This window comes from Thermobia domestica, chromosome 3 (genome assembly GCF_964235325.1).
Source record: "Thermobia domestica chromosome 3, izTheDome1.hap1.1, whole genome shotgun sequence".
NCBI classification, from domain to species: Eukaryota; Metazoa; Arthropoda; class Insecta; order Zygentoma; family Lepismatidae; genus Thermobia; species Thermobia domestica.
In genome coordinates this window covers 115,471,548-115,488,105 of record NC_137456.1, presented here as the reverse complement: position 1 = coordinate 115,488,105, position 16,558 = coordinate 115,471,548, and the positions used below count along the sequence as shown (strand labels likewise).

At 33.4% G+C, this 16,558-nt stretch overlaps 1 protein-coding gene across 42 annotated transcripts in view; it reads left to right on the top strand.

Moving 5' to 3' along the window:
* The window catches only part of LOC145680673 (uncharacterized), a 613,323-nt gene that overhangs the window by 120,497 nt on the left and 476,268 nt on the right, over positions 1–16,558 (top strand). Inside the window, exon 4 of one of the 42 annotated variants that reach the window (XM_081751512.1) lies at positions 13,072–15,873. The exons of 39 other annotated variants lie outside the window; for them this stretch is intronic. In XM_081751512.1, coding sequence (XP_081607638.1) covers positions 13,072–13,297 — 226 coding nt within the window. In that variant the 3' untranslated portion in view covers positions 13,298–15,873. Of the gene's footprint in view, positions 1–82; positions 1,011–10,811; positions 11,642–13,071; positions 15,874–16,558 lie in introns of those variants that run through there. 2 more of the 42 variants (XM_081751511.1, XM_081751477.1) reach the window with 2 other exon arrangements.

Genomic DNA, 16,558 nt, shown 5'->3' with positions numbered 1-16,558 from the left:
AGGTTTACTAGAGAATATATTTTTCTTGATATATTGTAATAAGATGGGACAGAATAATTTTCTCGAGATTGATTTTTTGCAGTAATGTTGGAACTGTGATGGATGAGTTTCCGTGTTCCTTCTGCTCCAAGAGTTTTCGTTCGCATCCACTTCTTCAGAGTCATCTTCGTTCACATACAGGAGAGAAACCGTATTCTTGTGAAATATGCTCCAAATCTTTTGCTGCAAAGAGTACACTAAATAATCATTTGTTACTTCATTCAGAGAAGAAATTATTCTCTTGTAAAGTATGTGGAAGAGGTTTCAAGCAAAGGGCAGGATTGAGACAGCATTTGCGGGCTCATAAACCAGATAAACCGTTTTATTGCAAAGTTTGCTCGCGAAGTTTCAGCATTGAACTTGATTTGAAGGAGCATCAAATAAGTCATATGATATGAGGTTAAAAGTAGGTAACCTAATACTTTATGTAGTTCATTATTACCAAAACAGATATTATTGTACAGTATAAATTGCTTTGGTAATCCATAAATGATATATTTTTTTTTATTTCTCACTTGACATGCAAATTAACCGTTATTTTTTTTTTTTTTTTTTACATCGTTTAGGTAGTTATTTATTAAACTACTGAACGATTGTTTTATATTCTGGCATAAGTTATATTTTACTTATACAGTCATAGTTTAGCTTACCCATAGTTCAATCATTTGTGTGATAGTAAGCTGATCCTCTTTGGAATCACCTTAATCGTTATCAAACTTGTTTTCTCTGTGTACGTAACATGTTATTTTATAGTCTGCGGTTAAGCAATCGACAATTCTAAATTTTTCTCAACAGTTGGAGTGCTGTTTTATATGTAATGTGTTCATTATACAAACGTCCTGAACGTGTGGTAACTTGACGTAATAACATTAGAACTTCTTGTAGTAATAAATTGGTCACCTCGATCCTATATCATTAAGAAAATACTATTATATAGACTATTATGAAATTATGTAGACTACAGGAAGAAATAAAATATATCCAAAAAGAGTTCTGAAATTTTAATATTGAGTTACATTATCCGCTGTAAATAGTAAGTTGTTTTTTTAATTATTAATATGAAAATACAATGTCGGAAGTTTTACTAACCATAAAGGAAGTCCAGATCTTACCATTTACAATTTCACCGATATTGAACTGATAATCCACTGCACACGAAGACGAGCTTACTATAGACACTTCTTACATGGATGTGCGAAAATTAATAGTGATGTATCCAAAAGCATTTTCGGATGAAGGGATCACAAACTGTGTTTGAGGACAAAGAAAAATCACAAATATTTTAAAAGTTTCGACTGCGAGAATATAGTGTTGGGAAGAACCACAACGACCACGAAACAACCACAGTGAACTACTGGCACCATATATATCAAACACAATGACTGATAGCTGAAAACATACGATCAAGTACCATATCAAATAGTTACATAGTCAAAATCAGAGTACATGAACAAGAAATGATTAATTCTAAATAAATTGTTGTAAGTAGATAACAACGAAATGTTGTGATCAGTATAAATTTTCATTATTTCATTTATAAAGTTTCAAGTTTCATTATTTTAAACAAGCGATTGTACACCTGCTGTATCTGGTGATAGTAGGCGAACGCATGATTGCAATGGTGATTAAGTACCGTGCACATCATGTACACGAATGACTCGAAGGATGCAATTTGGACTTCCACCACTTTACATTTTTCCCACATCCGAAAGTCCGGAAGCCATAAGGCCACCTACGTTATGATATAATTTTGAATTAAAATTGGGAATTTTTCACACTACCCCAGGGTTGGACCCACCTGAAAAAGCCCACTAAAAACCCAGCTGGGTTTTTGAGCTTTTTCTTAGTATATTATCGATACAACTAAGGTGATCACATTGAAAGTGATTATTATCAGATTTTGGGCTTCCCTTGGGCGAATTAGATGCTTTCATGTTAGAGTATACAACATTCAACGTTAAACCTATATAAAGTTTTGAATGCGCTATATGAATAAAAAAGCTTACCTTAGCTTGAGATAATTATAGAATAAATTAATGTGTGGATTGTGTTTATAGCGTATTTGAAGGAAAATGTTATATTTTAGAAAATACTTTCCGTAAATAGTGTGCTCGGCGACGCCATGGGACGTTATCCCTCATACATTTGACGAGTTTAAGGCCATAGGTGCCTGTACCACTAGTAAATATGTAAATACATCAGTAAAACTGTCAGTATTATTTCATACATTTGATGGTAACACAAGTATTCTTCAGTAAAATTTTGGCTTTCCAACAACAGTTTAGATCCGTCATTAGTCGCTACTCTTCAAATAAGCATTATGTAGAATCAACACCAGCAATAGCGAAAAAATTCCTGTCAAAGTTAAGAATCTTGATACTCCGAGTTCCGAAGACTATGTAACGCTACTATTTCAGGTGCTGAATTTAAACTTCCGTACTATTGGAAATGTCAATATACAGTAAAGAAAGTTGCATTTTCGGGGAAAACCCGTTATGAAAGAATTGCTCGGGAAATTCCCGCAATTGAACGCACAAAACGTCGGAAGTGAATACTTCAACAATAAAACTATTTATTTTATAATACATGAATTATATCTTTGTTTTAAATTAATATATTTCGTATTCATACTGTATTTGGCGAACGTTACTGAGGCTCCTGGAATGATTCGATCCACATTTGTTCGTTTGTCTGCCTGTACCACACATACATATTGCGCGGTACAACTTTCGGTCTTTTAAGTTTTCAGGGTACAAGCATGAGACACACTAAATTTCTGTATAGATTTTGGCGGCATACCAACGTAAAATTTCAAAATGGCGGCATTTTTTCAAAATAGCGGGTATCCACGCTACAAAGCGCAATTTTCGATCTTTTAAATACACATTTTCAGAGTAGAAGCACGAGACACTCTAGATTAGCTGTATATATATTTTGGCGGCGATCCAACGTAAAATTTCAAAGTGGCGGTCATTTTGAAAACAGTAGTGAACAGAAAATTAATGCAAGTCGCGACAGTGACAATCTTGAAATATAAATCACATTTTAACACTTTTACCACAAAGACATAGAAATATTTTTTTTAAAAAAGAATAAAACCCGAAAATACCAGAAAAAACCCATATGGGACGAGGTGGGTTGGGGTTTTCAAAAATACCCGGTTTTTCCAAACCCTTCACTACCCGGTTATTTTCCCCACCGATAAATCGGCGTATATTACATGAAAATACAACTTTGCCAGTTCAGGAGGGGGTCAATCCATTTCAAATCACCCAGGCAATGCTGCTCAAAATTTTTAATTTTCCTGATTTTTTTATCATGAGTTCCCTATAGGGACGGCGATTGCTCAGAAGGGACGGCACATTGAACAATTGCTGTAACATTGGTCAGTGGGCCACACATTGCTCGCAGTGTTATCTCCAGGTAAGTGCAGAAAATCGGGTAAAAGTGGTCGTAGAGCCAAAAGCATTTCACACTGGACTCCTGGAAAAATTTCAGCCCTATTTGATGTATCACACGATAGGGTTCTATTTTAAAAAGATCCCACCGTTTCAAGATGGCGGCCAATGGTGTCATATGTCTAAAAAGATTTTCACCTCGTCTTTTATCATCACTTTTTTTTTCAATTCTGAACGGTTTGTATTTTATTTGGGTGTTTCCACACTTTTGGACTACCCTGTATATTATTTCTAGTTTTAAATCAGTTTTAATTATAAATATAAGGTAGGTCTAAATAACAAAATATAAGTTAATTATTATTTCTTCAAGAATGATTTAAACAAGTCCTAGTTTGCTATCTTGATACTGCACGAGTGTGTAGAAGGGTAGCGTTTTCTTACTGAAAATCACTGTTCTATTACTCTAAATGTAGTTAAGTCTCAATCAGAACTTTTCTGTGAGATATTCCTATTTGTACAAAGAACATTCTGTAAAATTTTCAGTTATTTTCATTCAGTCCCGTTTTAGATATTGACCTGAGAAAATTGACGTTTTAAGGTTTTCGGTCATTTTGGAAAAGTTCTAGAAAAAAAAGGAGTGCATTTTCAGGACTGAAACTTATACTGCAGGTAGTTATATAAGTATTCAACACAGAAACATATCATTAGTGAGTCTCCTTTGCTTCATAAAACTAATGGTCTTCAAAATTAACGATTTATACATTTTTTCCGAGTTTTTCCAGTAAAGAATTTGACTGACTCTCTTGCATGATACAAAAATTAAAATAATGTATACCTGAAGTTCATTTCATGCTGAACACATTGGTTTATGAATTATTCTGATATCTTTAAAGATAGCTTGGCAATTAAAGTTTCAGGAAACGTTTTTTAATTAAAATTTGCCCAACGGCTATTTTAAAAATGGCTGCCAGAAAAAAACCTATGGCACGTATTTTTTTCAGTGTTTTGTGACTATCTACCTATAGGAAACTAATGATAAAAAAAATCAGGAAAATAAGAAGTGTTGCAACAATTTTGTTTAAAATTGGGCGATTTGAAATGGATTGACCCCAGGCTGTTCCCTTGGGCTTTTACCACACCAGGGATACAGTATTGTTAAGAAACGGATTTCAGGTGTTCCAGGTTCCCTTAACAATAGTGTACACATTCTTCGTATAATTTTTGCGTTCGTGTCATCGTTCCGTTCCGTTCGAAGAAGAGAAAACGACTGTGATTAACTAACTATAACCACAAGTGGCAAAATTTTACGAGGAGGGTATCGAAAAACTCGTAGTTTGTTACGATGTTTAAGCCAGCAAGGGAATTACTTGGAAAAATAGAGTTGATTTGTAAATTCAGAAAACAGTTTTGTTGATCAGTATTTATTTGTTTAGTTTCTATTGCAAAACGGAACTTACCTACAAAGTAGCAGGCCGTGGGTTCCCAGTGGAAGAGCACTCAACAATGGTGCTTAGGGTCACTAGTTTGTTCCCAACTTCCGCCAAGTGGGAGTGGAAGCTTTGTGGTGGACAGTGTGTGTATGGGTTTTCAAAGTTCTCCCGTTTCCTCTCATTTTCTTTATTCTCTGTTATTATCCATTTCATTATCACTGTTTTCTTTAACCTTGGCACATAATCGTGGGTCGGTAAAAAAAGATACTTCAAAAATAACTCTCGTACATTCATTATATTTTTGCCTATCTGTTCTTAGGTTGAAGTTCCGTAACATAGAAGTATTTTTAATGGACATAATTAAATCGAGACTTCTAACCTGTAAAATGGATGAGACAGAGTAATGCGGGGAAAGCATGGATGAGGCACATAAAGCTTTAATTGGGTAATGTTGGGAAAATCAAGAAGTTGAAGAAAAAGGTGGGAGAGAAAATGAAAACTCTTTATGGAGATACTGTATGTAAGAACAATCTTTATAGGATTGTCTCAGCATAGATAGAATTCAAAGTAATCTATTTATACGGCTTTAAACCTTCAGATCTCAGTGAGACTAATTCAGATAATTTAACTTCATTTATTCGAATTAAGTGTTATATAAATAATAATAATAATAACCAATAAACTATAATTGCAAATATACTTTTTATACTTCAAATATTTAATCACGATGAGTGTAGTTATTATCGGGGTGTGAATTCTACGTCGTCCAAATTTCGAGAACTGACAACATTGTTCTCCAAACGTTGGATGACGTGGAATTCACCTGTCTAATTACCCGAGAACAACTGTATTCATTACTATACCAGGAAAACTTCAATTCTTATTTCATCACGATGTATTTTAAAACCTACATGAGAAGATCCGAGTAATTTCTTTCTAATTATCTTTTTACAGTTACTTTGAAGCTGTGGCAGACGAAGTTGTAAGAAAGAGTAATGAGATTAAAGGATATGTGTGTTCTTATTGTTCTAAGAGTTTCGGTTTTCGATCAGTTCTCCTGCGGCATCAAGTTATGCATACAGGAGAGAAACCATTTGCCTGTAAAATTTGTGACGCTAGGTTTAGTCGGAAGAGTAACCTAACAAGTCATTTGAAATGTCATTCGGAGTTAACACCATTTGTTTGTGGTAAATGTGGAAAGCGCTTCAAGCAGAAGCAATACTTGAAAAATCATTTGGTTGTGCACACACCGGATAAACCGTTTTTCTGCATAATATGTTCAAGAAGATTCTCCTCAGAAAATGCTTTAAAAGATCATGCTATAATTCACTCTCTTTAATGATTGTGACAGGCAGTATTAAATAGAATGAAGACAATTCCATTTTGTGACATATGAGCAGTTTATTTCACATTATTGTTCAAATTTCAGTACGTATGCTAGAGATAATTACTTCGCACACTGGCGAGGTTTGATTTACACTAAGATGTACGTCAAATTCCCATTACTTTACTTTGGAATTATTATTATTATTATTATTATTATTATTAGTAGTAGTAGTAGTAGTAGTAGTAGTAGTATTAGTAGTAGTAGTAGTTGTTGTTGTTCGAACTTCTGGAAAATTCTGAACCTTCCACATATTAGGTTTAGAAACTACAGTGATGTTATACTTTTATATTTATGTTTGAAATAATATAATTTATATATATTTTTAATGAAACATATTTAATGGAGTATATCCTTTGGTATTATCGTTTAATAAAATAACATGCGTGTCTTTAGGATAAGACATAAGTTGGATACATCCTTTTGTTTTTAAAATCATTTGCAGGAATCCAATTCCACCTTCAGAAAATCAGTACCGTAAACTGGGGTTACTTGACACCACTTTTGAGATAAACGTAATTGTATCTCAACCATTTTTTTTTTTTTTTTGCAAGAAATGTTTTACTGCAGTTTTTAACCTTAAGCTATACTTTCTAGTTCATACTGCCGATTACTTTTTTTTTTTTAATAAAGAACTTCCGTTGTTAAAAAATATAAATGTTGCCGGACCAAGTCACCCCATGAGTAGGGGTCACTTGCTACCAGGGCATATAATTTAGTGCCAATTCAATGCACTATGCAGTGAAGCCCGGTCTACAGGAGGACTTGAAACATCAACGTCTGAGGATTATTGTGATAAAATTTGCATTAAAAAACTCAACATTTTGATGGTGTTGTGGGTGAATATATGTTGCAAAATGTAAAATAATTCACAAAACTTTTTTTTTTTTTTTTTTAAATCTAGTAAATGAAGAAAATAATGAAAAGAGCTCCAATCTACCTCACATAAAACTAGAAGTTATCCTCGTCATGAAAAAATATTGACTATGTCTTCAATCGAAGTTTGTGGTATTTTCCCACTATTTGAAAATTACCGTTGTCGGCATATGGCACTAATACTTGTAGTACTAAACCGAACTGAACTGATAAGAAAATAAAAACTTGCGAAATAAATGATGTAAAACAGTGTTTCCCAACCTCTTTCAACTTGCGGCACACTACGGGTCTAACTTGAATTCTCGCGGCGCACACATAGATATTATTATTATTATTATTATTATTTGTAAATAGAAAATACCGTAGTTTTTTTTTTTTCTGTGATTACTGACCTGCTTCTCACAGAGCATAAAACTCGATCACTGGTTTTCCCTCATCGTAGAGCATTATGCTTATTTTTCATTCAAATTCAAAAATAGAAAACAATTCCAATCAAATATAGGACTCAGTCTTTTAAAAATGCACTTTCTTTTTCGAAGAGTGTATCCAACCTTTCACTAAGGAAGATCACAAAATAACAAACGAACAAACAAATCTCTTGTACTTTTAAAACAGAATGGCGGTAATTTGTATGAGTGCTTGCTTTGTCGAAAGGATAGAATGAGATTTTAAAATTTCAAGTTATGAAATAACCTGTAACAATAAAGAAGCAATAATGGTCATAACAATGATAATAAATACTTTTTTTAAACATTAAAAATGTGCAGATAAGTAACACAGTGTAAAACTTATAATTTATTAACATGGTTAATATACGTCACAATTTTTAAACATTAATAAAATTCTGTTTTCGAAATACAGTCTATGTAGTAGTAATGTATGTACGATAATATATTGCAATTACAGTATTTTTTTCATTGTAGAGGTTCATAGTAAATACACATATTTCCTGTCTTGCAATTTGGTTCCTATATAATTATTGTTTTCATTTTCTCGCGACACACCAGCGGCCCATTCGCGGCACACCGGTTGGGAAACGCTGATGTAGAAAGTGATCATATATACACTATTGACACACGTTGCATCACATAATTACAGTGTGCTGCTCTTTGAAGCGCCATTTATTGAGATCCGGAATAGAACATATCCGTCTGGCATTCACGACACTTGGAAGTTGAATTTGTTTTTTAAGGGAACAGACTACTAAATATTTTTCAAAAACCAACAATTTTTCTTTTGCCAGTTTTTCGTAAGTGAACAGAAATAATGAAAAGTAACTTAGCTCAGTAATAAATAATGTTATTCTACACCCGAAAGTACGAATCGTAAGCATTCTCAGTGTTGTCATCCATAGAAATTACAGTGTGACCAGAATTTGAATTACCCAAAAGTCTAGGTTAAGGCAGCGACTAGAAAAATGAACTCAACGACAGTTGAAGACTTATCATGCTGTGTTCCTTGTTAATTACTTTTTAAATAATGTTTGTATTTTAATTCTACTGATAATTAAAAATTATTTATTTTGTACTCTTTATTACAAAATAAATACAAATATTATTTAAAAAGTAGTTAACAAGGAATATAGACAGTATGATAAGTCCTCAATTGCCGTTGAGTTCATTTTTCCAGTCGATGCCTTAACCTAGATTTTTGGGTAATTCAAATTCTGGTCCTACTGTAATTTCTATGGATGGCAACACTGAAAATTCATCCGATTCGTATTTTCAGGTGTAGAATAACATTATCTATTACTGAGGTAATTTTTCATTATCTCTTTTCACTTACGAAAAACTGGCAAAAAAAATTGTTAGCATTTGAAAAATATTTAGTAGTCTGCCCTGTTAATATCACTGATATGATAGCAACTGTAATCTGTGTTTGTGGGTCATCGACACGAACCACTCATAGTCATAGTGCTTATCATGTATTCTTTGTAAGAAACTTCCTCTGTTACGCCAGGGAAGAATTCTCCTTCGTACTCCACAGTTAACAAAAATTTCTCTCCTCATATCTTTTCGATTGATCTTATGTCTGTGAAGTTTCCTCCTTGCCACCTTCAACTTTCTTTCTCTTTTGTTGAATTTCTTCTACCAAATCCTAGTCAAAACCTTTCTCCTCGAATTCACTGCAAACCGAGAACTCAGAATCTGATTCACTGCTGGTACTATCATATCTCTGCGAACTAGCCTTGATTTGTGGTGTTGGTCATAGAAATTTGTGATGTAGAAGGTTTCTTCACAAAATCTGACGTACTTAACACTTTTTCCCAGATGTAACATTCACTTACCCTTTTTTTTGACATTCTGTTGTATTTATTATTTTCTTATATATTTTGCGGCAGCTCGTATTTGATGCAGTCGAGTTGATCGAGACGGGGACAAATAGTCACGATGCTGACGTCCCTATTAAACCTTACCCATTCCATTCTTCTCAGTGTACTTCTGAGTATTCCATATAGTTGCTCAGCAGCGCGTTGTGTCAGTTTATTTCTTTGAATTTTATTTAACACCTCAGTTAATTTTTCTGGTATATAGTCTGCGTAAGCCCGGCAACCCGACTTTCTTTTATACGTTCTTGGCATCTTTGTTTTATTTTACAGTTCTGTTAACACAAGTACGACTTTAAAATAATAAGAAAATATACCGTAATTTGGTTTACTGGAACATGAAATATATATTTGCATGTTTATATTCCTATTTACACTGGGAAACATTTAATTATCATGGTGTCAAGTCATCCCCCCCACATAGCCAAAATTCATAGGGGGTGAGATGGACTCAGGTCAAATTCCCATCCAAAATAAATTACAAACTTGGCAACTGTGTTTATGTGTTTACGAAAGATTGATTAGACACTAGGACGATTATGAGATTTTTCGCTCTCAAACTATATAGTCCAGTCAGCGTACGTAAGAAAAGACACTTTACCTTGAACAAATTGCAATAGAAGTGAAACATGCGCCAAAATGATGCTGAGCACATTCTAAGCAAACCTGAAAAGGTCCTCAAGAATATTCAGTGTGGAAGGTCGTTAAGTCCAATATGGCCGCCGTTGGTGGTCAGTTACGGCAGACATAATAACAAGCGGAGTAATTATGTGACTGCAACAAAATTACAGGCTCAACATCCCTGATGAAAGTTCTTCACCAATTATGTCCTTTCGAATGAGGCATTGAACATACCTCTAGTATACAGGGTGTCTGAAAAGTCCCTGACAGAGTAACTGTTATTGTCAGAGTTACAACAAAATATAAGGGGGAAACCGTCTATTTCGAAGTATCTTAAAAATTTTGAAAATATTAATATGAAAATGCAATCTCATTTGCATATATATATAATAGAGCTATGGGTCAGGGAACGTTGAGAGGGAATCGGCGAGTACTGACTGACGATTTTAGTTCGTTTACATTTTCTTTCGAATGTAGTTTGTTTCTATACCATTGAATTAGGCATATTTATTTTTGTGTCGTGTTGACATAGAAATATATATGGAAGCATATTTCTTTTGAGAATGAAACATACATTCTCAGAATGTATACATACATTTTTAGAATTGTAAAATACATTGAAGAAATTATATATTAATATTTATATAGAGGCACCACTTCGCTACAATACATACTTTTTATTTAGTGCATCTAAGTAGGAACTCAGAAGTAACTTTTTCATAATTCCTTTTTTGCAGTTACGGAACTGTGATGGTGAAAGCCGTAAGTAATGATAGTGTGGGTAAGGTATACATGTGCCCTTACTGCTCCAAGACTTTTGGGTTCCTTTCGCTTTTTCGGCGACATTTGGTTGTACATACAGGAGAAAAACCATTTGTTTGTGAATATTGTAACGCTAAGTTTAGCCAGAAGGGTAGTCTAAAAACTCATTTGAAACGTCATTCGGGTTTAAAAAATGTGTGAAGGACTGCAAGCAGAGATGCTTAGAAAATTTTACTGGTTTGAAAAGAAGTGTACTTAAAATGTTTTACAGATCTTGGCGCTATTTTGCAAGGATGTAAAGTGACAATAAATAGAAATTAATTATTAAATAATAATTAAATTACGTGTGAATTAAAAGAGAAACTTCAGTATTGTAGGAAATGGAAATCTACCTGCCAGAATTGGGATAATTACATGATTCTCAGATTATGGATAATGGAATCATATGAATAAATAATTATAATATTTATAAAACACATGTTACATGGATTGGGTAGCAATATAATTTATCTTAACGTATCTACGATGTAGTATACAGTTACCTAAATCAAAAACAAAATTAGTTTTTTTTTTTTTTTAAACATATTGACTACTACACTAGAAAGAGTAATTCATGGGTGGCATAGTTGTATTACGAAAATAGATTATAAACTGTCGAGAACAAAGGCACCTTTTCTACTTCAATATATATTATAAGATAATATATATATAATCTTAATTAATAATCTTCGAAATGCATTATCAAACTAAAATCAGCTGCTGTTACTACTATTACTTGTTTCTTTTCATGCAATCTCTTCTATTCACCAACAACTGTCAACTTAAACACAAACAAATAATTTGCTGAGCAAAATAATATTTTCACATAAAAAACTACATACGTGTTACAGTTTCGCCAACTAACACTTTGGCTTCATCAGACACTATCTAAAGCCAAAGTGTTAGTTGGCGAAACTGTAACATGTATGTAGTTTTTTATGTGAATATATTGTTTTGCTCAGCAAATAGTTTGTTTGTGTTTAAGTATATACAAAGCAAAGCTTCTACTTATGGATAACAACTGTCAAGTACACTTTCTTCAGTACATCTCAACTATTCCTTCGTATCCACTTATTTCTAAAGACATTGTAATAACTCTTTAACACACCTTACGCTATATGAATTTAATTTTTGTTAGGTTTAAGCTGAGGAGCTCGTGGTGCGCAGGAGACTTACGCCACCATGCTGTACTATTTATGTAGTCTGATGGGTGGTTGGTCCCCTACACAAAACCTTGCCGTTGGATAACTCACAGACATAATTTTACACACACACACACACACACACACATTATATATACACTGTATATATGTATGTATGTAAAACTGTATGTGTGTAAATTATCCAACGGCTAGGTTTTATGAAGGAATAGTTGAGATGTACTGAAGAAAGTGTACTTGACAGTTATTAGTGAATAGAAGAAATTGCATAAAAAGAAACGAGTAATAGTAGTAATAGCAGCTGATTTTAGTTTGGTAATGCATTTCAAGGATTATTAATTTCTCTTTATCCGGGAATTGCATTTGAGTGCTGATCCACGGTGACTCATTGGTGGTATGATTATGAATAGTTAAGAATTCACACGAAAGAGTTCAGGCTAATCATGGGATGTAAAACTGGAAATTTCATATGATTAAATTTGAATAGTAAGGCGGGTCTATTCGAAAATGTGTATCGAAAGTTTCCAAAGAGCTGTGTTTCCTCTCGAATTTCATGAAAATTGTCTCGTGCGCAACCCTATCAGAGGCAGACAATGATCCAAGTTCGACACTCTCTTGTATTATCTAAAGGTACAAACATCGTGTCTGAAAGTATTCGTATGTGTTTTTAGTTCACCATACCGTCACCATTATTACTGTTTCAACTACAGGGACTGTATACTGTTGAATTTGTCATTTCATACCATAAAAAAATTTGATCTTATTCTTGGTGTTTTCACGATTATATATCTTCTAAATTCATTGGTGTCTTTTTGTTTTATAATATATGGTTTAAATAATTTTATGTTTCCTAATGCAAAGCTATTTTTAATTGTATCATTTCAATGCAAAACTATTTTTAATTGTATAATTTCAATGCAAAACTTCGCTTGAAAATGTACATATGAATAGATTAACACTTCGTTGTAAGACATATCATTTATTGAATGCATGGTAGAAGGAACTCCAGTAACTTTATATATTTCCTTCCTTGCAGTTATGGAGCTATGATGGAGAAAATCATATTAAATGAAAGTGGGAATAAGGTGTTTACGTGTTCTTATTGCTCCAAAACTTTTGGGTTTCTTTCGCATTTTCGGCGACATGAAGTTGTACATACAGGAGAAAAACCATTCATTTGTAAAATTTGTAACGCAAGGTTTACCCGCAAGAGTACCCTAACAAGTCATTTTAAACGCCATATGATTGTGAGAAATGAGTAAAACTCTCCAAGCAAGAAGAGTTTGAAAAGTCAGTACGAGATTCTAAACAAGATAATTTTAAAATTCTCAGAAAATTCAGGTCAATATTTTTGGATTCTGGCATTGAATACAGACTTACGCGCGTATAGGTTTCGAGCCGGAGAACTTTCAGCTTAAATTGACGGTACAGCGCGAATAATAATACTAATAATAATTGTGATGAAAGAAGACTTTGAGTATGTGGACAAAGAAAAGTCATGCCAGCGCTAAGATATTGAGTATAGATTTGATCCGTTGTAGATGAAACACAAGCTTCTGTTCCTCTATGAAAGAATGAGAGATTGCGAGAGATTTAAGAGATACACAAATGCTCGACTTTGCTTCATTTTTAAAAATAAATTCCTTATTTTTCATTGGTAATAAGATTTTCTTGACTTTCTGAGGAACATGAGAAACACCGCTATCAGAAATAGTGAAACTGAAGTAGCGATATAATGTTCCTAGTTTTGTATATTCTATGCACTGTAGAGTTTGATGTTGAATTACATGAATTTTGTAATGCGATCCAATAAAATTTTTAGTTTTTCATCACTGACTAACCGTTTCTGGTATAAGATGTGATATGAAAGCATGTTGTCACTGAACCAAGTCTTAATCTGTAATTGCATGAATACAATTGAAAACGAGTAATCGTAATAGTATGGTACTGTATTTAGACTATAAAAGTGAACTGATTAACGTTCATCGTTGTCTTACATATTGTTGGTAGTGATAACTGATATATTGTCGCAAAATACGAACTGTATTGATTTTATTGCTTATAAGCAAGGCAATACTTTTCTGTTGAATTGATTTGGATATCTGTAGTGGTGGAGATACGCGTAGTAAATCCTAAAAATATATCTTATTTTTTTAACAAGAGGTTTTGTATTTCTGTCATTTGTATGTTTCATTAGAATAACGACAAAGATACTCATACGTTTGTATACTCCCAAAAATACAATAAGTAAAAATTATATTGAATGTATTGCTGATTATTAAGTTTGTGTATGCTCTTTATGACACCAAAGCAGATATAACATATTTTTGTTTACAGTAAATCAAAATCTAAATACATCTTAGTGTATTTTTTTATAACCCTTCGTCAAAATAAAACCTGAGGTTAGGTATTGTAGACTTTTGTGTTAGTTTCAAAGTATGAAAAAGTGTTCGTAGTTCTAGCATTATGCACTAATGTTTCTCATAACATAGTGGTAGCTACTTTTCTTTTAATTATTTTTGTCAAGAAGTGTCTTTTCGTGAGCAAGTGGCTAAGGCACGTCCTTTCAGTGTGCATGATCCGGGGGGGGGGGAAGAGAAGTCGATCTAGGATGGTTTGAGTCATACCATGAACAGTAGATCCTATCTCAGTGACTTTGCTGTTGGAAACGAATGTTAACCTCACGCCAATCGATCAGTTTTTCAAGAACTACATTTCATGTAAGCTATAAGTACTGATAAAAACACTACTTATGAACTTTTAATTTGGTTTTTCGAGTTTAACATCCCTTTTCAGCAGTAAGGGTGTATGAAACATGGACCTACAGCTTAACGAGGATTCCGAACATGAGCTACAACCAAGAATCGAACCCAGGACTTTCGCACCCAGGGTACTTATGCTAACCATTTAACAACAAGGTAGCTTGCAGGTTAAGGAATTGTTTTAGCATAATGCAACAAACGAAAATCGGTAAAACTTGAAAGAAAGGAATCAGTAGTCAATCTAATCTGATATGCGATCAAAACGAACTTAGTCAGATCAAAGTGTTTGAAATTTATCTAAACCTGCATCAAGAATTAACTATAACTTTTATAATGACACTACATATTTTAAAATAAATTACCTACATTAATCTTATTAATGAGATAAATAACACATGTTTTAGATAATTGTGAAATTGTTTGAACAATTGTCCTTTACTTGGTAGTCGGGGATTGTGGAATTGTTTGAGTGGTAAGTGGTGACAAGGTTGGGAATTGGAAGGGTGCCTACTATATTCATACTATAGTTTCATATTAATGTGCAGTCCAAACTGAAATACAAGTTGCATTGGTATGAGTATCATAGCGCTATCATAGACAGAAGTGCAAGTGATAAACAAATAATGATAATAAACTGCCTGATCGTACTCTTAATGAACCAGCATTTTCGTTTTTCAAGTTCGTTTAAAAAAAAACGGTAATACTGGAATTCTGGCTTCACTAAGTGATAATCTTTCAATGTCCTAGCAATCAACATATAGTATTTCGGTATCTTTTTCGCCTTATTTCGCGATCCTCAGGTTGAGAAATCCAGCTTTATACAATGACATCCAAGAATTAGGGACGAACTGAATTGGGGCCCAAATTTCTGAAATTTCTTACTGTGTAAAATATGTTTTGCCAATACTGAAAATGTATCCTTCGAAGTGCTGTTATACAGATACTGCATGTAGCCTGATTTTTTTTTTTTTCGATGAGATCTATCATGGGATCGGCAGAGGAATAGTCCTCCTCATTGTAATTTTAACGATTTTCAATGTTGAAGTGCATGTAAATAAACACTTGCTTTAATTCAACCAGTGGATTTTTTTTTTCTGTATACCTTTCATAGTACTGTGAAACTTCTGGATAACGAACATTGTTGAGATTATTATTTTTCGAAAATTGAGAAGTGTTTCTTACTGGAGGTGAGGTGATTTTAGTTTAGCGTCCCGTTCAGCAGCGAGGCTATATGAGACGTGGACCTTGTTTCTTACTGGAAAGTTACATAAGTATAGATTATTTACATTTCATGCTGTAATTTTGTGCGGTATATAGTATAAATACATTAGTTACAAGTGTAAATATATATGCTATTATCAAAATACTGTATTTAGTATTCGAACTTTGGGAGGATGAAGTGGAATCCCCCTCTACAGAAACAAAAGTGTCTCTGAAGATGTGTTTATGCGGGCATATACTGCCAAATATACGTACACATGTGGTAATTTCCTTTTCAAGTATGTCATCATCTGTAAAAGAATTAGCTTGAAACTCTTCTATGTGATGATTACCAGGTCATTGATTTGGCAATTTTGAGGTAAGGGATGTTCTGTCTATTGTACTGCATCACAGATCTATTTTCAAAATTGCAGAAAGTATGTTGTGTGTTAATACAAGAGTATCGTTATAAAGAGGTTACTGAAGACGTGGGGACGAACTCTTCAGAACCATAGAAAATACAAACTACATGTTTTTCTTATGACGGATTGCCAAAGTTTA